The sequence below is a fragment of the Micrasema longulum genome, unplaced genomic scaffold (assembly GCF_059751315.1).
Source record: "Micrasema longulum isolate JH-2025_06_02 unplaced genomic scaffold, ASM5975131v1 h1tg000591l, whole genome shotgun sequence".
NCBI lineage: Eukaryota > Metazoa > Arthropoda > Insecta > Trichoptera > Brachycentridae > Micrasema > Micrasema longulum.
In genome coordinates this window covers 1,343-14,014 of record NW_028277787.1, presented here as the reverse complement: position 1 = coordinate 14,014, position 12,672 = coordinate 1,343, and the positions used below count along the sequence as shown (strand labels likewise).

The window sequence follows — 12,672 nt, the reverse complement described above, 5'->3', positions numbered from 1 at the left end:
AAAAGGTCTTAAAGACTTTTCAATGTCTACCGGTTTCAAGACGTGTCCGTTCTTTCTGTTGTCAGGACACTAATTACAGTAACAAGCAAATTTTACTGTGTACTTTCACCGTAGAAGTTGCACAAAAATATGAAACCGTGCTGATAAATAAAAAAAAAAAACCAATAACGTTTTGAGTATGGTCAAATGTTTGTAGACAAGCTAGATTTTCTCCCTAAAAAAACATTTTTGATATAGGAATACGGAAGTCTAGGCATTTACAGGGCTTTTGACCTGTCATTTATTTATTTGACACTTTATATATATATATACATATATTATTTACAATTGATATACCCGCCAAAACCGTTCTGTTTGAGAAAATTGCAAGTACATGGACATATTCTAGGTAATTATGCAGAATCTTATCATTTTATTCAAAAATTTCAAACAAAAATTAACAAAAAAAATTATAGTATACTAAAAAAGAGAAGAGGGGAGGTGATAGAAAGAAAAGAAGAAGGACAAATGAACTACTCAAACATTTGGATATGTTAACGAAAATGTTAACACATATAAGAAAAAACACATTAATTTTTTTAATATAGTTTCTTAGATTTTTGCTTCCAATTTTTCTACATTTATTTTACACTGGAATATTTCAAAGGCGTCTTTGAAATTTATAGTTAAATTTTCAGCTCGAATCTTTCAATACTCCAAGGGGCTTCAGTGCACGATAAGATTCTGGAAAGTCCTGAAAGTTTCGCGTTTTCAGGAAAGTATTACCCCCTCCTCCTCGCTGCTAAAGTGCCTCGCATTGCTTCCGGTTTACTACTAAACATATATCCCCGCGAGAACTATAGAGCTTGTAAACGAATCCTCCATATTCAACAAAGCCATGTGTCCTACATTGATAGTTACACGTATTATGATTTGTTTATTAACATTTTTGACTGGATTGCTATTCTCAGATATAAACACTAAAAATAGAAATCGAGTGCTCAATATTATCATCACTGATGAGCTTCAATACCTCGACTGGAAACTCGTCAAATATTTAATAACATTTATTAAAATGATTCAAGTTTCTCCACATGCGCTTCTTTCCCTCAAAAATATTTTTTGATAAATTTTTGATAACCATTTTTTTATTAGCTGGTTAAGTTTTTTTTCCTAAAGTGTAAACTGAACAATGACGAACGTTTTTATGCGATTTTAAGTCGATTTTTAAAATAATGAAGGCACGTTTTCCAGCGCCGACACTTAATATACTGATTGAAAAAAGATTTCTCTAAACGATCATACCGGTTCAGTTTTGGGGTGTGGAAATCGGGAATACGAGAATTCGATTTTTTGTTTTTGGTTATGTATCGAGCAGGAATTGGCAAGAGTGACAGAAGAACTTTATTCAAATACCTATTTATCAAACTGCTGTGCCTCTTGTATTATCTTACGAAGCCAAATAAATAAAAAATCTGTTAATTTCAATGACCCTGTTAAGAAAAATCTCAAATCGATTTAGCGACACTAACTGACACCATTTTCCTTTATATGATTGCAATAGCAAAATGTCTATTAAGTTGTAAGGACTATCCAAAACGTCTCGATAAATTGTCTCCGACTTTCGTTTCCGAGTTTCAAATGGGTTTTGTTTTCGGCTTAAACCAATTTAAAACAGTGGATTTACTAGCTGAAGATCGGATAAAATAACGTATAGATTTATTTATTTATTTATTGTAATTAGCGCATTGTATAAAACATACAAATATGCATACTAGTATACTGTTCCTTAATTTGGGACCTTTCTGAATCAAACCACCGGACAGACCTTCCATATCCCCTCTTTCCCACCTGCTGACAAGCCTCTAAATAGAGGCTTAGCAGTTTTATTTTATTTTATTTCATTTTACTTTATTTTATTTTATTTTATTTTATTTTATTTTATTTTATTTTATTTTATTTTATTTTATTTTATTTTATTTTATTTTATTTTATTTTATTTTATTTTATTTTATTTTATTTTATTTTATTTTATTTTATTTTATTTTATTTTATTTTATTTTATTTTATTTTATTTTATTTTATTTTATTTTATTTTATTTTATTTTATTTTATTTTATTTTATTTTATTTTATTTTATTTTATTTTATTTTATTTTATTTTATTTTATTTTATTTTATTTTATTTTATTTTATTTTATTTTATTTTATTTTATTTTATTTTATTTGGGAAATCAACAGTTCTACATACATATTTTTAGTAAACAAACAGATATAGCGTATAAACTCAGAACTAATTACAGATTTCCACATAGTATACAATTAATTAATTTAAATATAACCTAGGAAGGAAATCCAGCCAGTCTGCAAGCATTTGGACATAATCAAACATTGTTGAGTGGTAAATAACTCACTATTAGAAAGTGGGAATTGAGTCGGGGTAAAGTGAGATTTGGACCACCCTTTGATCTGTGAGTCCAACACACTAGGCACAGGACCACAACTTCGTTTATTGACGTGTCTGTACCATCGGAGTCTAGTTTCTCCGAAATAAGCACGACGCCAAAACTGCAGCAAACATTTTTTGTCTTGTCAATCCTGGCAACATCCGCGAACCAGCTGAGCATCTCCATATTTCCGCAGTATGAATTTTCCGCTCATTCTTTTTCTTCGTGGCCCAGCATTCTGATCCGTAAAGCATAGCTGGACGAATAACCTCCTCGTTTTTGCACGTAACGCCTGTATATAAAATAGAGCTACATACGCACGTAGATAAGACAGCAACCAAACTAAGAAAAATGATATATTTATTTAAAAACATTAGAAACATCCTAAACAAAGCAACTTTAATTAATGTATACTATGCTCTGGCACAGTCAACTATTAGTTCAGGAATAATAGGATGGGGAGGAACAAATAAAACTACATTAGAGCCATTAATAAAAGCACAAAAAGCCTTACTAAGAGCAGCCAACAAAAAGCCTTACCAATACTCTACAGACAGACTTTTTACAGAATTTCTAGTACTAGACATAAGACAAATATACATGAAGACAATTTTAAGACATTTTCATCAAAATCCTGACAGACATAATTACGGACAGCAAATTTACGACACTAGGCAAAGACAAAAGACAAACTTCTGCTCCCAAAGAAAAAAACAAATTACGGACAAAGGCATTATACTTATGTGGCCCCTAAGCTAAACAACTTTTTAAGCAAAGACATATTGGCGAACAAAATAAAAAACAATATTTTCAAAACTAGAGTACATAAATGGCTTGCTAAAAAGACTAGACAGGAAGCTGAGGAATCTGTTTCAAATATAAGAATATAATTTTAGTTTCTTGAAAATCCTTTTTCGTTTTATTGATGTAGGTATGTTTTCATTTTTTATTTTTTTTTATGTCTTTTGAATTTTTACACAATTGATGTGAAATCATGTATAAATAAATAATACAGTGACACTCCGGAACGTGCCTGTGGGCCAAAGGAGTGGCTATATCTATAAAAAGTATATATATATTGAATGTACCTACCTATTGTGTAAACATTTTTGTTAACTTTGTGTTTGTATTTTATATTGGATTAAATAAATTAAAAAAATAACTCGAAGTTAATAAAAATTGCTGTTTGAGTTAATCTGATGGATAATTGGTGAAAATCTTTTGTTGTTTACAGCTGAAGCAGAGAAATAGTGTTCACAGAACCAAAGAAAAAGTTGCCATTTAAATATACCCTATATGTACATATTTAGAAACAAATTTATGATCATTTTTTGTAGATTACCTGTAAAAAAGCCACTGATGTCCGGTCTATCTCAGCCCGTTAAACCTGATGTGTACAGAAAACTTAAGAGCTTTGAAAATATCGTAGTCGTTATATCTAATTCTCCAGGTTTCACTATTATTCATTCACTATATTAAACATCCAAATAAATACACCTAACTTAAATTAATTTATAATTCTACATGCCATATTATTTATCCTTAATGAAAACGGAGCATCTTGATCCGAAAAGTGGAAAAGCTTCAGCTTACTTGAGACTTTCTCGGAACTCATTTAACATTTTCAAACTTTTTGAGTTCAGTTGATTATTTAATGTCTCATTCAAAAGAATTAATTAATGAAAATAAATGCGAACGGTAGAGTTTATTATTTAATTTGTATTAAAAATATATAATTGTAAATCAAATACCTTTCTATTTATTTATTGTTTTAATCTAATATGTAAAGGTAATGTATTCCTTTTAATTTTGAAGTTTATAGCGTTCCGCGTTGTCGATAAAGCAGTGCTTCACAGTTAGACGGTAAAACAGATAAAACCAAGATGGCGACATTACGTCAGATTTTTAAAAGGCCATAGTAAATAAAGAATAAAGATTGTTTGAATAAATCATAAAAGCAAATTGAAAAGAGATTGACTTAATAAACTTAAATGTCGTTTCTTTGTTTTTACATGTAAAAGTGTTGATAAAAATATGTTTATTAAGTTCTTTTTGTGACGTAAAACTCATTAAATAAATCTTAGTGTTTACAAAACAATACAAGTATTTTATTAGTTAATCAATTGAAAGGAAGTAATATTCAATATAGTATTTGAAAATACATGTTTCCTCGCTGGGGCAAACACCAATGACATGAGAGTAAGGAAAATATTGTATCATATAATTCTAAACCCTCTCCGCCTTACCAACTCAACCCAACCCTATCATTAAGTATACTAAAATAAATCAAACAACTTTGTTTTTAACCACATTTTTTTCCACCAACCAGTTTCAAAGCAAACAAGCTTCTTCGTCAAAATTTACGTAATTAATAAATTAATTCCTATTTTATTTTTATCATGTTCTCTAAATACTACCCAACACATTAAATCTTGTTTTTCCTTACAAGGGTGGTAATTTGATATCAATATTTTCGAAGCTAGACAGGAGAGGACCAAAACAAATATTGTTTATTTGGTTATTCATTATTTTTTTCTTAAAATGAATCGCTTTTTTAATTTTTAAGATTTCTTAGTTGTCTAATTTTAATATTTTACTTTCAACATGAAGTACTTTTAATCCAGTGTATGGAATTGTATGTATTAAATTATCCACTGGATTAAAAGTACTTTATGTTGAAAATAAAATATTAAAAGAAGACATCTTGGAAATCTCAGAAATTAAAAAAAAATGAAAAAAATAATTAATAACCTAATAAACAATATTTTTTTTAGTCCTCTCCTTTTAAGCTTCAAAAATTTTGATATCAAATTTCTACCCTTGTAAGGAAAAAAAAGACTTAATGTATTGGGTTCACGTGTAGTATTTAGTGAATATGATAAAAATAAAATAGGAATTAATTCATTAGTTACATAAACCTTGCTGAAGAAGCTTTTTTGAATTGAAAACGGTAGGTGGAAAAAAAAATAGTGGTTAAAAACCAAGTTGTTTTATTTATTTTATTATAATGAATAACCACAAAGTGAGTGCTTCCAATATAAGCTTTATAATTATTTTGGTTTAGTTTACACCTAAATTATTATGAAAATAAAACTTTGTTATCAATGTTACACAATTTTATTATTTTACAAGAACACAACTATAGTTTCGGGAGAGCACTCCTCCCATCGACGGGTGATATAAATTCATAAAATATATCACCCGTCGATGGGAGGAGTGCTCTCCCGAAACTAAAGTTGTGTTCTTGTAAAAGAACAAAATTGTGTAACACTGATAACAAAGTTTTATTTTCATAATAATTTATAATGAAGTGTTACGAAGTGAATGCCGATTCAATTAAAAATATTAGTTTACACCAAATGATAGATAAATCGGAATATTTGAAACTTATTGTTTTCTTATTAATATGAAAATCATGTGTGCTGTAAAAATAAGAAGAGTTTTTATTTATTTTATATTTAAAATTTTATTCCGCAAAGTAAATCCAGAAACAATAAATTAATATACTAACCTTTAATTTCGGAATGTAAATATTCAGTATTTTATTCGAACGAATATTTTTTTATTCAAATCTACCTTAAACGGAAAAGATTATTATTTTCAAGATACCTTTGTCTTACTGTTTTATGGCACTCAGAAGGGTTCTATTACAGCTGATATGATTGTATGAAAATAAAAAATAAGGGTCGTTTTTACGCTCCTAACGGGTAGAGGGCCGTAAAAATCCTCTTTTGGGCTCCGCTGGGATTAAATATGCGAACCCTTCTGCTAAGGACCTATAAAATTGCTTAGTCAAAGCCTTGCAATTGTAGAAACTCGCATTTACAGAAAAGAGCAATCGCTTACCAGCGAATTTATCGGTAGTTAAAATTTGAAAACAAATCGGCAATAAAATTGTTTTTTGGAAAATAATTTTGGCTATGAATCTATTTTTTTTTTGTTTTCTTTTGAAATATACATGTTACGTTGTTAACAGTGACCGACCAAAACAAGGTTTTCCTTCTTCTTTCTCTTTGCCCTAGTCTGGATTTACAATAAAGGATTTCAAGTAAACTATTCAATCTTTGACAAGATCTATAAAAAATTTAGGAAATAAATGTTTTTATTTTATTTGAGATTTTTACAGCTAATACATAAAAAAAGGTAGAAATATATTAAGAATATTAGAACCAATTTTAAAAATCCACGGTAAATCTAATAATACATAAAATATAAGAAAAGAATTTACGTAATTGTATGTGTGTGACGTTTGTATTCGTGTGTGTGTATGAGTTATGTTATTCAACATCTAGAAATGAGCACTTACCGTCTTTTTTATGTGTACTGGTATCGTGACGTACCCGTCTCTTCATCAGGAAACCAATTAAACTGACATGCAAAACCAACCATGTACCTTTAAATCAGCGTGTAAGTTTAATGTGTTTGTGCAACAACTATGGTGATGGTATACAGTGGGTTTTGCATGCTAGTTTAATTGGTGTCCTGACGAAGAGACGGGTAAGTCTTGATCGGTTGACATAGAAAAGTCAGTATCTGGTCACATAAAAATGTTTATTAATATTTAGCAAAATATTTGTCCACAAAGTTAACGCATTGAATTTTGATAATAGCTGGAAATCAACATTTTTTAAAAAGTGAACATATTACTAAAGTTGATTGACCTTTATTTTATCGGTCTAAGTGAATTGTACCAATTTTTTTTCCTAGAGTGTCTGACCACCCTGTACAGTATAAATATTTAAACGTGTAAACAAATTGTTATGAGAACAGGTATCTACAGATGATTTTATTTGTCTTGGTGTTATTATTGTTTTTTTAGTTTGAAGTGTAGAGTGTGGAGTGTGGTATGTAAAGAGATGTGTGTGGAATGCGATGAGGGTTATGGGTTTAAATTTAGTTTAAAATAGGGCAAATATTTAAATTCATAAATTAATATCAAATAAAAAAAATCATTTCAAATAGCCTTCGTTTCTGTTTGTACCGGATAAAGTCGGATATTTAAAATATTGTGTATTCTGTATTACCTAATTGTTTTTTTTCGTAATATTGATTTTTTTAATCGTTTATAACATCCGTCGAAAGATTATACCGTTATGATTTTAGCTGTTAATAACCCTGGCAGATTATTTATTTCATGAATTATTCATTTATTTTAAATTAAAAAGGCTGTCCTATGACCAGAAGTAATTTAATTGGATGGGGTTTATGATCAGTCAAGGGTGAAAAAGTGATTCATAACAATTAAGTAAAAGCTGTCAAAATTTAATTGGTGGAGCAACTTTCACAAAATAATATAGTCATTTCTCAATTTGCAAAAGGGTCGTTATTTTTTGGTTCACAAGAAGTGTCGTATATTCCAATTAAAACATGTTCTTAAGCACCTTTTTTAATGACTAGGCCGCGATTACAGAGGAAAGTTATCAGAGTTATCTTCAATGAGGAAATATCACTTTTAAAGTATTTTTAAATTTACAATTTAGAATTCCCGCGAAAACGGTTTGTTGCATTAGTCACGCCCCTAATACGTCACGATTCGGTTTAATTTTGAACTTTGTTTGTGACTGTTTAAATTGAAATATAACACCGTCACGAATCATGACGTCACAATAGCCAAACATGACGCGTTTTTGAGGAGACATTTTTTTAAACAATTTTATTTTAGAAGTTACGTTTTTAAACATTTCTCCACAATATCCGTATTGATTTTGAATATAGAAGGAGAAGAGAGGGAATATGGAAGGAGGTATTAAAAAATAGACCAGAATACTTAGACCAATTGAGAAAAAAATATTTCTTGGATTTCATTCTTGCAACTGGCGGGAATCGAACCCGCGACGCCAGTTTCACAATTGGCCGTCTAACCAACTGCGCCACGGCGCTTGTCTAAATCGATCAATGAATTTTTTTAAAGTATTTTTTACGTAAATATGTCCGAAGGTTTTCACGATCACTGTTATCAATATGTTTCTTTTTTGGGTGATACCGTGCGTGTTGGATTTGTTTCGACGTTTCGGCTACCATTGCAGTAGCCATCTTCAAGGTAAACTGAGTGTTTTGTAGAAAAAAGTGGGTGTTAAAGTACTAGTAATTTGGACTGTGTCGCAGTCGGCAGTAGGCACATTTTTATTCATTTTTATAGTATGTAGTGCCGGGAACCATGTTGAGTTTAATTTCAGCCCGTCGTCTTTGTTTATGTTATTTGGGTGTCTGTGTATTTCAATTGCCCCTTTTATTATTCGTGCACTGTAATTACTGGGTTTATACGAAACGTCGGAACAAATCCAACTCACACGGTGTCGCCCAAAAAAAATAAAAAATATTGATAACAGTGAAAACCTTCGCATCCATTTCACATATTTTTATCGGTATTTATAGTATAGGATTTTGATTCTTGAGAGTTAGAAGAGCTCCTACTCCAGTTAGAGATTGAGAAAAGACACGAGGTTGCTGTTTAATGCGTTTTTATAACATGGTCAATGAACAGTTAATTGTGTTGCGTGAGTGTTACGGTAATGATGAGTTGAAGAGACTGCACTTGAACTACATGCTGGAACTGTGTGACTGTGTTGAACTGTGTTACCACGCCCTGTGGTCTCTTTTGAGGCCACGTTCCTTTGTTGTTCATATCTCCATGATAGGGACGATGTTAATGTAATGCAGAATGTTGATCTCGTGTTTCGCAGTATGTAAAGCTAGGGTTTCCTAGGACAGCGGTGCCCGTGTTTTAACGGCCGTAGTGAACGGTGATGCGGTGGATAGCCGTCGTAACGTCGACTAGAGAGTGGTTTCCTAGGAAAACGGTGTTATCAGAGTGGTTTCCTCGAAAAACGGTGTTATCAACACCATTTAACACCGTTTTCCTAGGAAACCACTCTCTAGTCGACGTTACGACGGCTATCCACCGCATCACCGTTCACTACGGCCGTTAAAATACGGGCACCGCTGTCCTAGGAAACCCTAGCTTAATGAATGGAATTCAATAGAAAATGCTGACTTGCTTCTTGGAGCCATGACTCATAACTGAAATTATTTAAAACGTGTTGGTGTGTCGTCGATCATAGACTATAAACCCCACAATAGTATACGGTATTATCATTTGTTTTTTAAGCGAAATTGAATTTTCTGCACGAAAATGTGAATATTGTTATATTTTTTTTATTTAAAACATGTTCAATGTATTTTGACAACAGACACTTTACTTTTGTATTGCCAATAATCACATTAAAAAAACCGCTTTTCTTAATAGTCAATTAAAGATAACTTCCTGTCGTAATTGTAGCCTTATGCTGGAAGACGTGACATTTTGTCGCCCACTCTACAATAGTCGAGTGGTCATCTTGATTGCCTTGTCAAATAGCTATTCTAGAAAAGCTTTCGACAATTTAATTTTAAAGCAAACAAAAAAGAGGAAACATTAACAAATACATATTTATCTTTGACTTTCGCGTCCAAACATCCACGATTCCAAACTTGATCCTTTAAGGGCCGGTTTTATAAACATCCGTTCGCTAACTTGATACCATTTTTAACTTATATTTCGTACACCAGCCAATTATTGCGTTTTATAAACGTTTGTAGCGTTACGAGTCGTTAAATCTATGGTTAAATGATTACTACATAGAATTAAGAATAGCCCAGAAGGAGTGTAGAATCATATTTGAATACATTGGACTGTGTCCGAAAATCCCCCCGCTATGCCCCACTTTCACCGCGCGCATTCGTGATGTCGCCGCGTAATGTTGCACGATGGGAAAAAATATAATCATAACACAAATGTAAGGTAAAAAAAAAAAAGCAATCTGTTAATTTCTCTAAAATTTTATTGTGCACGCGAAAATATCTATTGACACAACCGCATTTTAATGATTGATGACTGTTTCGATTTATTTAAAAAAATCGATTTGTTTATATACACAAGTGTTTTGTATTTTGTTTTTTAGACTTTTGAAAATTATTGTTATTAGATTAACAAATTACAACAGGGATGGAGAATACCTTAAAGATCGGAATATGGAAGTCTAGGCATTTACTGGGCTTATGACCTGTCATTGGCTGGTTTAAGTGGCCACTTTACACTATGTAATATTCACCATTTTGCCTATGTTTGCCTATGAAATTCAGTCTTTTATCTACAAACATTTGGACAAACTCAAATATTGTAATACAACCAACTGGTCCAAGAAGAAGTTAAAAAAATGGAAAATAGTTTTAAGGCGTTGCCTAGTATGTGAAATAATTCAGAAAGATGAATCACTTAACAACAATAAAGGTTTCAGCTCTTTAACTTTACTAAAATTAACAAATGGAAAAATTTAAGAGATATGGATGTTCAAACATAGGCAAAATGGTAAATGTTACACAGTGTGTAAAGTGGCCACTTAAACTAGCCAATGGCAGGTCATAAGCCCTGTAAATGCCTAGACTTCCATATTCCCTTCTTTAAGGTATTTCCATCCCTGTTGTAATTTGTTAATCTTAATGACTCCCGAGGGGGTGAAATCCAGTCATTTGTCTACAAACATTTTGACAATCTCAAACATCAAATATTGTTTAACATGATATAAAAATATCCGTTTGATGTAAAATAAAATTTGTTTTATATTTTAAGTTCAAAGTTCATTTATTAAATTACTCTTATTAAATGACCCTTTACTTGTCTACTCTGTTGTGTCAATCAATGTTTCCGAGTGCACTGTAAATTTTAGAAAAATTAACAAATTGTTTTTTTTTTACCTTACATTTGTGTTATGGTTATATTCTTCGCGATCTGGCAATATTACTCATTGACTTCAAGTATGTGCGCGGCGAAAGTGTGTCTAAGTGGGGGAATTGTTGGACACAGTCCGATGTATTCAAATATGATTCTACGCTGATTCTGGACTATTCTTAATTCTATGATTTTAACTGATTTTTTTAAAGCTCCACAAAGTGCTTTGTTAATATAATCTGATACTAATTTGAATATTTCTTTGTTAACAGGACTACAATGACGACATCAGGCAGGAGCAAATGTGGGAAATGCAAATTCTCTCAACACAACGTCAACACATGACTCCCCCAGACTCTTCTCAAAGCGGAAGCGAGGAGACTCTGCCACTCCTGACCCCGTCTCTTGAACCCAGACAGAACCATCAACAACCTCCCCAACAATCCCTCAACCAAACCCACCCAAGCATGCAGCAAAACCACCAAAGCATCCAGCAGAACCACCAAAGCCTGCAAGTGAACCACCAAGGGATGCAGACAAACCACCAGGCCGTGCAGACGAACCACCAGGCGTTACAGCAGAATCACCAAGGGCTGCAGACGAATCACCAACAATCACAGATGCACCAAGTGCAGATGCAGCATCAGGGGGTTAACGGACACGATACGGCTGCTGCTCTTGCTGCAATAGAGCAAGAAGCTGCTCATCATCAAGCACTGGTTGTAAACCAGCAACAGGTAAAAATTAGAGACCATAAATTTATGTATTACCAATAATTTGGCTAGAAAAAGAACATCGAAAGGGACATTTACTAGTATTTTAGAAAGTTTTTAATCATCTCGTTTTAAATGCTTGTCCGGAAAAACTATATATATATGTTATGATTCGTAATAACCGGGTTATCATCCCGTGGCAAGTGTTGCGGACTCGTGGATTAGAGATCTGAGGTCCGAATCCCACTCTTCTGCAAATTTATTCCTAATTTCGAATGGTGAGTTATTTATATCTTGTTAAAAATAACTCCCAAAGTTTGAACACAGGATGTCCCAAAATCCAAGGTATTATATTTAAGGGGTGTTAGGCCAGCTCATGACTCACCAAAAAAAATAACCCTAGTAAAAGTGTCTTAATTTTCAAGATATTTCCACTTTTATGAATTTCCCAAACACTACGCCTTCAAACAGTTTCTCGAGTGCCACTTCTTCAAATTTTCATATTTTTGGATTCTAATTTATTTTTCACAATCTTGAATAACTTTTCTGTTGATGTTATTTCCACTTAATATTTTTTTCTAAATAAAGCCTATGATTTTTATAAACTAAGTCGAAACATAAACTAATTCGTTTTAATATTTTATTTTATTTTGTATATTTTTCTTATAAGACTTGAGAAAAATCCTTAAAGGCGAATTATTTAAACCGGTGTAATATTCCATTGAAGTTATTATTACGCTATCATTGGTTGCTGAGGACCTTACGAAAATATTTTCGATTCATAAATAGCGCAAAGATAAATTATCAAAGTAATATTTACCCCTATC

At 31.7% G+C, this 12,672-nt stretch overlaps 1 protein-coding gene across 1 annotated transcript in view; it reads left to right on the top strand.

The window, feature by feature from the left end:
* The window catches only part of LOC148280344 (uncharacterized), a gene marked incomplete at its 3' end in the record, with an annotated part of 58,799 nt that extends 46,930 nt beyond the window's left edge, over positions 1–11,869 (top strand). Inside the window, exon 4 of the mRNA XM_088228532.1 lies at positions 11,405–11,869. Coding sequence (XP_088084658.1) covers positions 11,405–11,869 — 465 coding nt within the window. The remainder of the gene's footprint in view (positions 1–11,404) is intronic.
* Between the last annotated feature and the right edge of the window lie 803 nt (positions 11,870–12,672).